The sequence below is a fragment of the Olea europaea genome, unplaced genomic scaffold, assembly GCF_002742605.1.
Source record: "Olea europaea var. sylvestris unplaced genomic scaffold, O_europaea_v1 scaffold617, whole genome shotgun sequence".
In the NCBI taxonomy this organism is placed as follows: Eukaryota; Viridiplantae; Streptophyta; class Magnoliopsida; order Lamiales; family Oleaceae; genus Olea; species Olea europaea.
This window is the reverse complement of record NW_019264523.1, coordinates 95,865-111,961: the sequence shown is the minus strand read 5'-3', so window position 1 is coordinate 111,961 and position 16,097 is coordinate 95,865. Positions and strand designations below refer to the sequence as shown.

General features: G+C 38.6%; 1 protein-coding gene across 3 annotated transcripts; it reads left to right on the top strand.

Moving 5' to 3' along the window:
- The first annotated feature begins 11,747 nt into the window (after positions 1–11,747).
- On the top strand, positions 11,748–15,417 carry LOC111389732. Of its 3 annotated transcripts, none has more exons than XM_023014684.1 (5): positions 11,751–12,633; positions 12,877–12,946; positions 13,557–14,090; positions 14,175–14,320; positions 15,175–15,417. In XM_023014684.1, exons 1-4 carry the CDS (start codon positions 12,194–12,196, stop codon positions 14,283–14,285), a joined length of 1,155 nt encoding a protein of 384 aa, XP_022870452.1. In that variant the 5' UTR covers positions 11,751–12,193; the 3' UTR covers positions 14,286–14,320; positions 15,175–15,417. The 3 variants fall into 3 exon arrangements, with proteins under 3 accessions (XP_022870450.1, XP_022870452.1, XP_022870451.1); XM_023014683.1 differs by having other exon boundaries at positions 12,856–12,946; XM_023014682.1 differs by having other exon boundaries at positions 11,748–12,946.
- The last annotated feature ends 680 nt before the right edge of the window (positions 15,418–16,097 follow it).

The window sequence follows — 16,097 nt, the reverse complement described above, 5'->3', positions numbered from 1 at the left end:
CTGATTACCATAAAATGAGGTTGTTCCCTAGTTCATTAACAGGAGTAGCTTTCTCCTGGTTCATCAATTTGCCAGCGAACTCTGTTCAAACATGGCAACTATTGGAGCAATTGTTCCACGTTCAGTTTTATAAGACTGAGTCCGAAATTACTTTGGCCGATTTGGCGAATCTACGTCAAATGCCAAACGAATGGGCAGAAGGTTTCCTTCAAAGGTTCAAGACAGTAAGAAGTAAATATTTTGTACCTTTGCCTGAAAAGGAGTTTGTCAAAATCACTCAAAGTTGTCTAAGCTTTGATTTGAAAAAGAAGTTCCAAGACAAGAAATTTCCCGATCTTTTCTAATTGAGCGCGAACGTGATTAGGTATGAACGATTAATAAGAGAAGAAGAGCAAATGAAAAATTCTAGTAAAAGGACTTATTATAGAAACCCAAAATTTGATGTTCATACCATTTATGACGAGTATTACGATCAAACCAAAATGTGTTTGGCCGAATTAATTAAGGAGACACGTATACTTGTCCTATAATGGCTAAGCCTAGACTGTCAGGCAAAAATGAGCTTATAAAAGATGAAAACAAAAAAGCTAGAACGTTCTCGTTCGATGTAACCAAAGCTGACCTTATATTTGATAAACTATATAAGGATAAGCAGATAAAGCTGAGCGATAAACATAAATTGCCAAGCCTTGAACAAGTTAAGGGTAAAAAATATTGTAAGTGGCATAATACATGGTCACATTTGACTAATAACTGTTTGATTTTTTGCCATGTGTTACAGGATGCCATTGAATCCGGACGAATTACGTTCGAGGATAAGAGAAAGATGGCAGTGGATGAAAACCCTTTTCCGCAGCTACTTAGGGTGAGCATGGTGACGACTGGTTTCAAAAATAAGTTGTCAAAATTCAAGTTAGTTATAGATGACGGGGAAGAGGACCTTGGACCGCATTCTAGTGTCTTTGAACGTATCAAAGGGAAAGAGCCTGAAAAGGTTGAAGACATCCTGTGTGCAAGATGTAAAAGAGAAGTGAGTGGGAATACAGAGAAACCAGTGATATGGCAGCATCACCGTCGCCCTATTTTTTCTCCAAACGCTCAGCCTGGTAGAGGGCGAGGTACATCGGCCTATAGGGGATCGCCTTTTGAGAGGCAGTTCAGGCCAGTGAATAATGGGAGAACATTCAGGCCACAGTCTCGCCAACCAAATGTATGGCATTCGTTTCAGTATAATGCAGGAAGGGCGATACCCTTCAACGAGATGACTAGAACCCAACAAAGGCGTTTTCAACGGAACTATGGACGGATGATGAGGCAACAACAGGGAATGCCACGTCCTAAGGCGCCTAAGCTACTCGAGGTGGCCAATCAAAATATTCTTGAAGACGGTATGGAGACCGGTACAGGCGAATCGATGAAAGAATTACCAGAAAGTTCTTCTGGTAGGTCGAAATTTGAGCAAGACAGAAGAGATGGAGAAGATCCAGATCAGTCCCTTACTATTCAGTTTGGTACGTTACCTCTTGTTATGGCTAATAACTATTTGCTAGCCAATGAGTTCAAGAATAAAGAGAAAGAAGAAGAAGAGGGGAAGGATAACGAAGAAGAAGTATGCGTGCTGGAATATATGAAGAAGGCCAAACTTTTAGAGGGGCCTACGATGATGAAGGAGATGATGGTATGACGAATATCGAAGAGAAAATTGATTTGGAAGCAGAAAGAAGAAAAAGAGGAGTATCATACAATACTCTGTTGAAGCAACTATATCGAGAGGGGGTTCGTGAAGTGGACTTCTTAGGGGAGCCGTCTAGGCGTTCTTTCAATTATTACGTGCTGTACGGGATGCCCAAAAGAAAAGAGAGAGTTCATCGCTCTGAAAAGTATGGATCACCTCCAAGAATAATGCCTCCTCCCACAGGTTAAGTAACTGAAGAAGAAGCATTAGAAAACAGTAAAAAGGAAATGCAGGAAACGGAAGCTCAGTACGACATGCTGCACGTTGACTTATCACAAAAGGATAACTCGACAGAGGACGAGCAGGAAGTGGAAATAGATACTGCCGAAAAAGTTATTTTTAAGCAGCCAGCCATGAAGTTAACTAAACACTTGAGACTATTGTACGTTAAAGCTCTAGTTAACGACATACCTGTGGCAAAAGTGCTTGTCGACAATAGAACAGCTATAAACATCATTCCATCTAGGACGATGAGAAAATTTGCAAAGACAGAAAGCGATATGATCCCAACAGAAGTCGTCCTTACGAGTTTCAATGGAGGGGCAACTTCAGCTAAAGGGGTTATGCCATTGGACATAACTATAGGGACAAACAACTAGGACCACAGTCTTCTTTGTAATATATGGTCCTACTAGTTACAATGTGTTATTAGGAAAGGATTGGATACACGGAAGTCGCTGTATACCCTCATCGATCCATCAATGCCTCGTTTTTTGGAATGACAAAGGTGAAGCAGAAGTGGTGCAGGCCGATCATAATCCTTTTGTCGCAGAAGTAAACTCAGTTGAAAGGTTCATGTACGAAGGAAATTATGGACCTGTCAGAGTAGTCCAAGATGGAGAAGAAACTCAAATTGTCGCACAGAGTGAAGAGCCATTTTTGATGGATGCACTCACTGAAATGTTCAGTCAGATGAGGCCAAATATAGTGGCCCTAGAAGAGCCAGTAATTGGCAAAAGAGTAATCAAGGAGTTTTAAATGAGGTGTAAGCAACAAAGGCAAATGACTGATATTCAGGCCTTCAAAACCAAATTAATGGCTTTCCATAAAGAATGCAAGGAAAAGACGAAAGAAGAAGCAGCCTTGAAAGCATTGAGAGACAAATTGGCAGTGTTTGAGTTGGAACAAAGTATTGGCCGAGAAGTCAACAAGGTGGATTGTTTAGAAGAAGAAGTGCCTACAAGGGAATTGGACGATGAAGTGATGAGGATCGCCAAGCCTGAACATGCTCAAGCACAAGACCCTCTGATTAAAGTGAATATTGGCAATGAAGGAGAAGATCGCCCAATGTTCATCAGCCAAATGTTCGATCAAGAGGTTAGTGATAAATTAATCGCTTTATTAAAGGAATATAAAGATTGTTTTGCTTAGGAATATGAACATATGCCTAGTTTAGATAGAGATTTGGTGGAACATAGGTTGCCAACCAAGCTAAACTTTAAGCCTCATAAGCAACCTCCTAGGGGTTTTGCTTCTAATGTACTTCCCGAGATTAAGAAAGAAATAGATCGATTATTAAAAGTAGGCTTTATTAGAACAGCCAGATATGTGAATTGGTTGTCCAATATTGTAACAGTGCTAAAAAAGAATGGTAAATTAAGAGTGTGCGTAGACTTTAGAAATTTAAATATCGCCACACCCAAAGATGAATATCCAATGCCCACGATAGACTGTTTAGTAGACTCAACTGCCGGACACGTAATGTATTCCTTCATGAATGGGTATTCAGGATACAATCAAATTTATATAGTTGAGAAAGATATACATAAAACTGCCTTTAGATGCCCTGGATCTTTAGGATGTTTTGAATGGGTAGTTACACCTTTCGGCCTGAAAAATGCAGGAGCAACTTATCAAAGGGCGTTGAACCTGATTTTTCATGATATGATAGGCAAGTTTGTTGAGGTGTATGTAGATGATATAGTGGTCAAATTCGTTAAAGAAGAGGACAATTTTGGACAATTGAGATGTTCATTTGAACGAATGAAGCAATATAAACTAAAATTGAATATCTTGAAATGTGCATTTGGTGTTAATGCAGAAAACTTCCTTGGTTTCTTAGTACACAAAAGGGGGATTGAACTTGATAAAAATAAAGCGAAGGCCATTTTAGAGGCCAAATCATCTAGCAGCAAAAAAAAATTGCAAAGGTTTCTAGACCAAGTAAACTTTTAAAGAAGCTTTATTTCTAACTGTGCAGGGCGAACTAAAACTTTTTCGTCACTTTTAAAGTTGAAAAATTAGGACAAATTTATCTGGAAAGAAGAGCATCTAAAGGCTTTCGAAAGCCTAAAGACATAGTTATCAAGTCCACTAGTGTTGGTGTCACCAATCCAAGGACGGCCAATGAAAGTGTATGTGTCGGCTGAAAAAGAATCAATAGCTGGAATGGTCACGCAAGAAGACCAATTTGGTAAAGAAAGGGCGATTTACTACTTGAGTAGACGGTTAATAAAATGTGAATGTAATTACTCTCCCATTAAAAAATTATGTCTTGCATTGTATTTCACATGTACAAAATTAAGGGCTTATTTATTGCCCGTAACCGCTTATTTGATTTCCAAAGTAAATTTGGTTAAGTATATGTTCTCTCGCCCTATTTTACACCAAAGGGTAGGCCTTTGGACATTAGCATTATCAGAATTCGAAATACAATACATACCCCAAAAGGTAATAAAAAATCAGGTTTTGGCTAATTTTCTGGCCGATCATCTATGCCTTGACATGCCTGAAGAAATTGAATTGGAAATCAATTCATTCGAATTAAAACCTTGGGTTTTGTATTTCGATGAGTCAAAAACCTCTAAAGATGCAAGGGTAGGAGTAGCATTGATAAATCTTTTAGGGATTTGCTAGAAGTTAGCATTCACTTTGGATAGAATATGAAGTCTTAATCGTGGGTCTAGAATTAATAATAGATATGGAAGTAAAGAATGTGATCGTTAGAGGCAATTCTCAATTGGTCATTCACCAATTGATTGGTGATTTTAAGTGCCAAAGTGATTCCATTATAAGTCTATATGAAATCGTCCAAGAGTTGTTGGAAGAATTTGACCAAATAGAGTTTCAATGCATTAATAGGATATATATACTAACGTGGCAAATGAGTTGGCCCAGATGGCCTCAGGGTACTCGAAGGTTTTAAATTGGAAGTCTACTTATGAGTATGGAACAATATTGCCCGTGGTCCAAAGAAGGGCGAGAACGATTGAAATTCATTGCATACAAGATGGAGATGCAATAGATTGGATGGCAGAGATTAAAAGGTTCCTTAAAGAACCTAATAAAGGAAATAGTAAAAAAATGAAGTTGCGTTTGCTAAACTATACACTGATAGATGAAGAGTTGTTTAAGAAACGCTCTGATAGTATATTGCTAAAATGTGTAAGTTTACAAGAAGCCAAGACGATCATGGTTGAAGTGCACGAAGGGATATGTGGAGCTCATCAAGCTGGTCAAACGATGAGATGGTTCATTATTAAGAATGGATATTTTTGGCCAAAGATGGGAGAATCATGCGTTCAGTATGCAAAGAGTTGTCTAGCATGCCAAAAGTATGGTCCAATACAAAGGGCGCCAGTACGAGAGATGGCACCTATTATCAAACATTGGGCGTTTAAGGGTTGGGCGATAGACCTGATAGGGAAGATTTATCTCCCATCGTCCAAACAACATACCTTTGTTATAGTTGCAACTGATTATTTCACTAAGTGGGTAGAAGCGATACCTTTAAAGAAGATCACTCAAAAGAGTGTCATAGAATTTATCCGTGATCACATTATTTACAGATTTGGAATTTCACAAATTTTGATGGTAGATCACGAAACTTCTTTAAATGGAGATCAAGTGAATAAATTCTTGAGCAAGTTTGGAGTTAAATTAATAAACTCCACACCATATTACACTCAAATCAATGGACAAGCAGAATCTTTTAATAAGATTCTAAAAAATATCATAAGGAAAATGATAGATGAAAATGCCAGAAATTGGCACGAATGTCTAAACAAGGCCTTATGAGCTTATAGGACGTCGCCTCGATCAAGTACCAAAATTACTCATTTCCAACTTCCTTATGGACAGGAGGCCATTTTGCCTATGAAAATCACTGTGCAATCGACCAGAGTGTGTTTACAACATAAGTTAAGTGATGATGAGTATACTGAATCACTAGTTCAAAACTTATTGGAGTTGGACGAATTAAAGTTGGACGTCCTAGATAGATTGCAAGTTCAAAAACGAAGGATGACTAAGTTTTGTAATAAAAAAGTTATAGCCAAGTCGTTCAGCCTGGGTGAATTGGTTTGGAAAACAATACTCCCTTTGGATAGCAAGGATCCAAAGTATGGCAAGTGGTCACCCAATTGGGAATGACTATATAAAGTAAATAGTGTGTTGCCTAATGGAGCCTATCATTTGAAAGATTTAGATGACACAAAGCACATGAGATTCATTAATGGCAAATATTTAAAAAAATATGTTCCTTCCTTATGGGAAAGTGAACAAATAAAAGTGTAGTCAAATCGCGTTGAACGATTGTAGATAAAAAAGGGCCAAAGCGAAATACGTTCAAATAAATTCCTTTATTATCAAACGTTCATTACAAAGTTGCAAGATACAAAATACTAAACGCTCTATAAGCTAAAATTAAGAACGAACTAATCTCTCGGTCGATCGTCGAGTAAGAGGGTGAACTAGCATTGATTGTCATCCTAATCGCATTGCTGCAAAGGCAAGCAGAGAGGCCAAGAAGCACTCTCAGCAAGCAGAAGGGAAGAGAAGCACCCTCACCTCGCCTACCTAAATGCATCGCTGCAATAACGGGCAAGGAGACTGAGAAACACTCTCATCAAGTAAGGTGGCTTGACAGGCATCCTCAAAAATTGTCTTCCATCATTGAACTCCTTGTAAAAAACATGGAGACGATGGGAAGAATTTTGCTGGCCAAAGAATATTTCCTATATCTCCCATACCAAAGGTGACATCAAAACAGGTGGCAAAATGGGTGGATCAAATGATCCATTTCTATGGAAGACGAAAATGCTGGATCGATCGTTGAGATGCCAAACAATGGCAGCAAATTAGTTTTTGAAGAAAAGAATGAAAATGAAAATGAAAATGAAAATGAAAAGTACGAAATATACGTGCATTTATAGGGGCGTGAAGGTGAAGAGACAGAATATGAACAACCACATTCGTGCCTAGTAATTGGAGTTAAAGGACCCAAAGTCTTAGGAAAAGAGATAGAAATACCAAAAGAGAATGTACATGAATCTTATCATAAAATAGTTAAATGCTTAGGGGGTTTGACGATTAAGGACAAACGTCAATAAATACACAAGAAGACAAATTAGTTGTTCATTAATGACAATGGTTGCTGTTACATCCAAAATTGGCAATGGCTATCAGTACGAGGTTACAAGAGGAAAGTGAATACGAAGTTATAAAAAGAAAAGTTAAGGCATTAGATGTCTTAATTACGATTCGCCCCAGACCGAACAAATTCTTTTCCTAAGTCTCCCCCAATCCTCACTCTGATGAGAAGAAGTGACATTCAATTCAGCTACATAATCATCATCAACCTCCAGCTTCTTGTACTGCTCAACCAAAGACTTGGTTCGCTCAATTTCTTGGGAAGCATTACGCTTTTTAGCAGCCATTCTCGCCTTGCAGTCATCCATCCTTGCTTGAAACTCCTTCATCTGTGCAGCCAAACTGGTCATCAAAAAGTCTTCAATCATAACTTCGGAAGATATTTCTTTCAATTCGTCCTCAGCTTTGTTGATTTCCCGAAGCAAAGACTCTCTTTTAGAGGCAGCGCGAAGATATTGAGTACTCATGGCCTTCAGTTCAACATTTTTTGCCAGCAAAGAGAGGTTGTCAGAGTGGACAACTTTCAACGTCGCTTTAAAATCAGCAGAAATGTTGAGCGACGGAAGTGTCAGTGCTTGCGCCAACTTAGCACTCAAATGCTCAAGTTTATCTTTATGTTTGGCAGCACTAGCCTGACCGATGTCCATATCCATAAAAGATACATACTCAAATATCGACTGCTTGAGAAACTTCATGTCTTCCTCTGAAGAAGCAGGAGGACGATCGGTTGTAGCAGGGCGAGACGTCTTGGCTTGCCCCTAGGAAGTGAACAAGTCCTGGATGGAACATACAATCTCATCAACATCATGTAAAGAAAAAATGCCAACATTGAAGGTTTTCACTACAATAAACAAAGTGAAAATAAAAGTGAAGCAAAAAGTTACTTTATCAGCAATCTTATGGGATGGCATATCACCAGTTGGCTCCACCACCTGTGGCCCCACCACCAGGGGAGACTTCCCCTTGTCTGGGCGAGAAGACTCTGCCACAACGGGCAAACCCATGGAAGCCTCTGCATGATTAAAGAAGCAACAAATCAGAAACTAATAGCACGAGCAAAGGTAAAACATCAAAAATGTATTACCTTCTAGTTCGACGTTTAGGGGGTTGGCGCCCTGGGAAGAAGGTGGCTCGTCCACTGATTGTGATGAAGGTTCCGGGACTGAAGGTTTCTCTTTAAGCGTAGTCCCTTCATCAGCTGGTTTGGACGAAGCAGCTCCAGCAGAGGATGATGGAGCAGGAGCTGCCAACACCAAAGCCTTCAAAAGAGAGGCTGAACTTTTTTGAGAAATTCAAGAAAATCATTAGCACATAGAAAGGTATGCTTGTGAGTAAATAGAATTCAATTCAATTCCCTTTCTCCTGACGATGAGAGGAGTATCATCATCATCATCCTCCAAAATGGGAGATGCTGAAGTTGACCGTTTGTGGCTTGGGGCGCTCTTAGCTGCAATAGGATTGGCAGGTAGAGAAGTAAAGGGATGAACAGATTGTTTAGCACGAGCGGGGGAGGAAAGATTTCTAATGGACACAGGGGTGACCAAAATAGGAGAAGTGGAAGGAATGTTCGGTTGATCCAGTGAATGGAAAGCATAATTGACATCAATTGCAAACAATCTACGCTTTACTGATGGCCAGAGTTGTTCAAAAAGGGGGTGAACGATACGGCTAGGATCGAAGGGGGCTAATGAAAAGTTACTTGTCAAAAGAATATTACGAGCATTTATAGCTTATGCCTCTACCTTATTAATGGTGTGAAAGCGGTCTATCAAATTTTTTGAATAACAAGGGGGAACAGGCCAAATTTGGCCAAAATCAAGTTAGCGAGCAAAAAATTGGGGAGCATATATTTCAATCCCAGCTTTGGCATTGGTTCCAGTTAAAATATCATGGAACAACTCCCTCCCAGTCAAAAACTGAACCCAAACGAGCAGAAAGGCGCTCGCACTGTCCAGGGTGGATGGAGGTTGCACATAGTCTGGAGTTAAATGAGCAGGAAAGGGAAAAAATAAGGAATTGAATTTAAAGTATAAAAGAATGAAAAATGTCCATTCTGGACATATTTACAGGGCTCAATAGGTTAATGGCTAGCCCATAGCAGGTAGCAGAACGAATGGACATAGATAGAGCACCAAGTGATGGGAAATAGGCTTTCAACCATACTTGAGCGAACCAAAGAGGCCCACTGTCAGTGGGAGATGCATCATTCTTCAATTGAAATTGAAGAGAAGCCATGCCTCTATAGAGGGTAGCCAAAAAGAAGGAACACAAATTTAAAGGTCTATCACGCGCCAATTCGTGCGCTATGGATAAATAGCTCATAGAAGGCTTCAAACTGGACACACACAGAATATATTTATAAAGCCATATCTGAAGAAAGGCCACACGCTCAGCATGGGAAGGTTCAGCGTTTGAGTGATTATAACAGCTTTGCAAGCTTGAATAGGACTCAGTGAGTTTTTTGTCAATTTTTGGGGGCAACACCAGAAATCAAAATACCAGGGAAAATGGTGTCACCCAAATGTGGAAGATTTATCAGGGCCCCAACATCCCTTAAAGTGATTGACATGGGACCAAGAGGGAAAATAAAAGTATTATATTCAGAAGACCAAAAACTTAAAGTAATAGGAAAAAGTGCTGAGTCAAAAATTGAGGGTTGAAGAGAGATTTCTAATAAATCAGAAATCTTAGCACGATCAAAAATTACCTTGGTAGGACCATAGCCCACAAGGCGAGCATGCTATCTACGGAAAACAGCATCAAATTTAGGCCAAGTTCGAATACCTTTTTCGCAAATAGGCCTCAGCGGCAAAGAGTTCAGGAATGGAGGGCCTTGAGTACAAGAAAACAGCTGGCCCACCGCCAGTTGTTCGACGGCTTCGGCGTTGGTGAATGAAGGACCCAGGTAAAACTCATTAAGTTCGACATTGGCTGGTGCAAGAAAGTTCGGATTTACATATGGCCGAGTGAGAATTTTCTGAAAATCGTCGAAGCTAAAAGAGTCATCATATTGGGTTTGTGGAGCAGTCATTGGAAACGAAATACAGTTTTGCTAAAATTTGCTCGAGAAACGTAGCAGAGAAGCAAGAAGATGAATAGTGGTATGGCGAGAAAGAAGCGCGAAATAATGAGACGTGATTTAGTGGTACAACGAAATGGCGTGTCTTTTGGGGTTTATAAGGGTTTGTAGCGTTGCACTTTTTCAGGCTATGAAAGGAAATAATGATTGAAATTCTTAGGAATTTCAAATGTTGCTGGAAAATACAAGGTAAATATGGCAAAGATTAATAATTGGTATTAATTATGCTATATTGGGGGTAATTGTTGACACATTAAAAGTGCAGTCTAAATCGAATAGCCCAGGGAACGAAGTCCAATTGAGGAATCCCCAAATCAAATAGTCCAAAGAATGAAGCCCAACTGGGCAATTCAGGATAAAGGCCCTGATATGGTTATTAATGAATGTAGTGAAAGCCCACGAATACAGTAACACCATCGCCCAAGCTTGCAAGACGCCCAAGATCTGAGCGAATGAAGTGCCTTACAGTCGCCCAGAGCTATGACCTTGTTCTCGCCCAAACCTTCGAATCGCCCAAGATCTTAACAAACATAAGATGTTATAGTTTTCCAGAAGCACAGTTATTGAAACAGTTATCGAGTAACCTTATCACGTTCCATGATTCAAGGAGTTCAGTTGAAAACGGTTGAACGATAAAGAGTAGTGACAGCAGTTAGAGACGGCAGTTCCACAACACGGTAGCCACCGTAGAGAAAGTGGGTAGTTATAAAGCAATCAAGCAGTTTCTAAGCGGTTGATCACGAAAAAATCATCAAGGGAATATAAAAGGAAGAGAAGACATAAAGTAAAGGTAGCTCGAAAAAAACACTCTCAAACAGAGAATATGTAATTTCAATTTCTTAGTTTAGACTTTTTATTTCTTTTCAGTACTCGTGTGCTTGCACCCCTTGGAGGCATTCTGTTTAGTTTTCAATTGTAAAGTCATCGTCAATAAAACACCCATTTTTGGGACTTTGTCTCAAGAGGTTTGTTTCTTACATAATCGTCTGATCCCTTTTTAATTGTTAGCAACTACCCGAGCGAAACAATTATTATTATTATTATTATTATTATTATTATTATTATTATTATTATTTACATAAATGAGTTTTTAATACTCTATCATATTCAACTCTAATTTTTTTGAAAACCAAAAATTTCCGTTTTAGTTGGAGAGATTCAGGGGTATTTGTTGTTGGCCTTTAACGGAAATTGCTCGTCTATGGAAGTTGGGAGTTGAGTCAAGAGCCTAAATACAAGTGCTTTGACACTTGAATATAAATATGTCAACTAACATAGATTCATTATCGTGTTTGTCGCACAGGGCTTGCATAGTGAATACAATTCAATTCCCCATAAAAATACTTTTTCGATCGAGTTTGTCGCACAAGGTTTGCATAGTGTGGTTTACCTGACTGGCGTGATTTGCAGGCTATTGTGTCAATCCAAGGATTTACCCAATGTGCATCCAAATAGTAGCGACTGCGGGATCCTAGTAAAAAAAAGAAGAGAGAGAATAGGAAATGCACTTAAAATATCAATATTGATTGAAACATATATAAATTTGAAAATGAAATATGGAAATCAATATTATGCATATCTGAAAAGAAGAGATACTATAACAGACGAGCTAGCCAACACAAATTAACAGAAAAGGACTTCAAAGTGATGGATCAAATGACTTGTCAATCTAGTTCATTGATGCTAGCACATGTTAACCATAAATAATTTACTTTGACTAAGAAATTGTAAGGATTCATATTTTGTGAACTTTGAAAGGCACAGAGGCATATGATAATCCGTCGATCTCGTTCTGTAATAAAAAGAGTTAAGATGTTAACGTTTCCCTTCATAGGTAATTAAAAAAAGAAAAGGACGACTTTGTTGTATCCGGGGGCATAAATGATACAATTGAAAACCTAAGTAGTCTATCAAGTAAAGGTGAAGGACCACGATTCTAATTTTCCCAAAACTAAGAAATATTCCTTTATAGTTCGTAATCGCAGGTTCCGTCCCTCGATTCGGTCGAAATGCCCATATTTTCAAGACCCATCGTCCCTCGATCACGCATCAAAAACAGACTCTTGGTCCTCTCCACCCTTCTCTCTCTCACCCTCCTCTTCTACCTCAACAACCGCGGCCCCGCCCTTCCCGCCGCCACCTCCGCGGCTGTCAATTTCCCTCCTTCTCCTCCTCCTCCACTTTCCGTTCACGACGTCCTCTTCTCCATTGCTTCCTCATCCTCCTCACTCCCCCGCCGAATTCCTTATATCCGTCTCTGGTGCGATCCTATTTCTGTCCATAACAACACCTTCATCTTCCTAGACAGGCCCACAACTGAAGCCACAAATCCTTCCTCGATTCCCCCTATTGTACTCTCCTCCAAGTCCTCCCCCAATCTCCCATCCGGTTACCGCATTGCCCTCATCGTTAAAGATGCTGTTACCCTCGACATCCCAAATATTCACTGGTATGTTTTCGGGGACGATGACACTGTCTTTTTCACTGAGAATTTAGTAAGAATTTTGTCCAAGTACGATCACAATCGGTGGTACTACATTGGCTATGGCTCTGAGAGCTTTGAACAGAATGATAAATTCTTCTTTAATATGGCTTTTGGGGGCGGTGGGTTCGCAATTAGTGCACCGTTGGCCAGGGTTTTGGCTCGGGTTCTTGACTCTTGTCTTGATAGGTACCCCCATTTGTATGGCAGTGACGCTCGGATTTTTGCGTGCTTGTCGGAGCTTGGGGTTGGGTTGACCCCTGAACCCGGGTTTCATCAGGTATTACATTTCGTGTATAATATTTTATTCTGAGTGAAGTATTTAATATGTAATTGGCTACTAACTTGGAGTTGTAAAGTAATCACTTGATCATATATTTATTTGTTCTTATCAGAATGCGAGCTCCCACATAAGAAATGTGGTTTTAGTTGAAGTATCGATTAATTAGTAGATTTATTTGTTGGCAAAAGTTTGTCCTTTGTTTTTCGTAATGGTATTTTCCAGGAACATGCCGAAACTACATGACATTGAATCCATATTCAATACGTTTATTGGTTATCTCGTGGGAGTAGTGGTAATAGGTGCAACAGATAATCTTTTGAGAACTTGGAATCACAGGCATAAATGCATATAAACTATTTGGGTAATATTTTCGTCTTCAATGCATGCAGTTGTGTGGCTTATTATAATTATGTTCGGACTTTGGATATGTTGTTAACCCTGATCTGTTTAAAGATTTAAATACTCTTTTCTTCTCAATTGGTGTGAATCTTAAAAATCAATTGTTGATTAAAAAAGATGAAATTTGTATGGTTTTAATGATTTTTAAGCTTATAATACTTATCATGTTTTTTGTTAGTGTGTTTACTCAATTGTCCTGTATTTTTAGGTTGATGTTCGGGGAAATCTGTTTGGATTTCTAGCAGCCCATCCATTATCGCCGCTTCTATCACTTCATCATATGGAAGCAGTAGAACCAATCTTTCCTGGTATGAGCAGGATTCAATCTTTGGAACACCTTTTCAAGGCCGTACAAGTTGATCCAGCTAAGGTTCTACAACAAACTGTTTGCTATGACCACGCTAACTCATTAACCATTTCAATTGCATGGGGATATGCTGTTCAAATATATGAGGGAAACAAACTTCTTCTGGATATCCTCTCACTGCAGAAAAGTTTTAGACCATGGAGGAGGGGCAAAAATGTGGATTCAAGCCACTATATGTTCAACACTAGAGAATTCCCTAGGGATCCATGCAAAAGACCTGCTGTTTTCTTCATGGATACTGTTGTTTCTGACACGAATCAGGTCTGGACCAGCTACACCAAACGTGATGTTGACAGTTGTGTTAGACTGAAAGCCATCGAGAAACTAAAAGTTATAAGAGTTTTATCACCAAAGCTAGATTTTGACATTGAGCAGGTTCTCCATGTTCTTTTAATCTTGGTTATTTAATGATTAATACTCTTGTTAACGATGAAAGACTTTTTTGTTTTCTAATATCAGCTGAAGACACCCCGTCGTCATTGCTGTGATATTTCTCCATCTTTTGATGAAAAAATGGTAGTACAAATTAGGCAATGTGGGATGGATGAACTGGTTACAATGCGGACATAGAAATTTATCCAGATCCAATTCTAATGAGATAAGAGGTATTTCTTGGATATTCAGGGATTACATCATTTCATGGTCTCTTGACTGGAGTTTTCTATTCGAGCTCTAATATTGTCTAAGCATTCCATGCATGTATGTGTGTGCACCTGCACGCACACCAGGTTGTGTAGCAGGCAAGTGTGTTTGTGTATATTCATTATTCTTGACAATAGGTCTTGGAGACTTTTTGGTTCATCATGCTATTGCTCTGGGTTTACATACAACTACATTGATCGTCCACGTGTTTGATTATTGATGCTTTGTGCGAACAGTGTGTGACAGACCAAGTTTGTTTCTTCCATTTCCTTCAATCATTCTGCATGGAAGGGTGTTATAGATTGAATTTGGTAAGAAATATTTACTTTTCTGTGTAACCCCTTGTTCTTTGATGGGGTATGAAGTGAGGAAAACTTCTTAATCATTTTTTTGGTAGAAAAATTCAAAGTAGAAGTGGTGGCTACAAAAATGAAGAGGTTAATCGAACTTGTCTATCATTTGATTTATTTACAACATAAGATTTGACTCTATTATGTATCTAAGTAAAGCTGTCAATGGATACCTACATGTCGAGATTTTTTTTGTATTTCACAACATTATTATCAGATGATGGTATATATGTTGATTTCTAGTGATATCAGTAATTTATTCACAAGAATATTGTTATTCGTCTTGTTTTGCAAACATTATTTAGTGTTTTTTAAAAAAATTATTATATATATGTCATGATCCATGTGTTTATACTGTTCTAAAATTGAATGATTGAAATGTTTCGATAAATATGTACTACTTAAATATTACTGTTTTCTAAAATCGCAACGCTTTTATCTGCTGATATATTTTCAAATGTTATCAGATAGCAGCTGATTGCTTGGAAACTTGGAACGGACTGTCGATTCTGTAGTAAGATCCGCACGCACCACATTCAATTTGTACGTCCCATTTGAGAGTCGGGCTTGTTATCTTCGTTACATGTTCACTTTTTGATAGATATTTTTCGGTATGATAGACAGTTTAGATGGTTTGACTGAACATTCTGCAACCAATGTACAATATTTATTGTTTTTAATAAAAATTGATCTGTCTTTTGGATTGTTTACGAGTATTAAAGGGGCAGGTAATTCCTAGGGAGATTTATGTTATTCAAGTCTAAATTAGAGTTCGAATTGATGCCAAAAGTTCTTTATTCCATCGTGCCTCAGTCGTGTAATTGCATTGCTGTGGCATACATCACTGACATGTCACATCTCGAGTTCACCAATTTCGTTTCGGCAAGAACATAGTATGTACGTGTTCTGGATGTTTGTTTTCCCGACTCACCATCTATATGTAAATAGGTTTGGAGAAAGAAGTTACTTTTTGATTTGAAAGATCGATAACCAGCTCTGCTCCCACATTTCCCTATAAACTAGATTGTCCGGAGATGCAAACTACTCCAAGAAATTTGCAAAATTGCGTAGGGTGCTTCAAAAGTTTGTTCATAACAGACTAACGATTTTTGAAGCATTAAAGAGAGAGATTCAATATGATCAACACCATGATCCTCTGGAAGTTCCAATATGGGAGTATAGTGGCAGTTATTCACAAGATAAAATTTATCTCCATAACAAGAGGCGATTATCCATGTATACATTTTCCAGTATTTGATAACTTCGAGCATTTCATGATTTAGCAAACTACTTTCTAAATAATAATATTTGTGATTGGATCATAAAAATTAAACTAAAGAAAAATGTGATGCAAGGAGAGAGATATACCTAGATGTGAACATTCGAAAGA

Excerpts from the sequence above, each read along its gene's own strand:
- LOC111389732 (XM_023014682.1), top strand. The coding sequence starts at position 12,194 with ATGCCCATATTTTCAAGACCCATCGTCCCTCGATCACGCATCAAAAAC. Across the intron at positions 12,947-13,556 it reads CTGAACCCGGGTTTCATCAG|GTTGATGTTCGGGGAAATCT; the intron begins GTATTACATTTC and ends CTGTATTTTTAG. Across the intron at positions 14,091-14,174 it reads TAGATTTTGACATTGAGCAG|CTGAAGACACCCCGTCGTCA; the intron begins GTTCTCCATGTT and ends TTCTAATATCAG.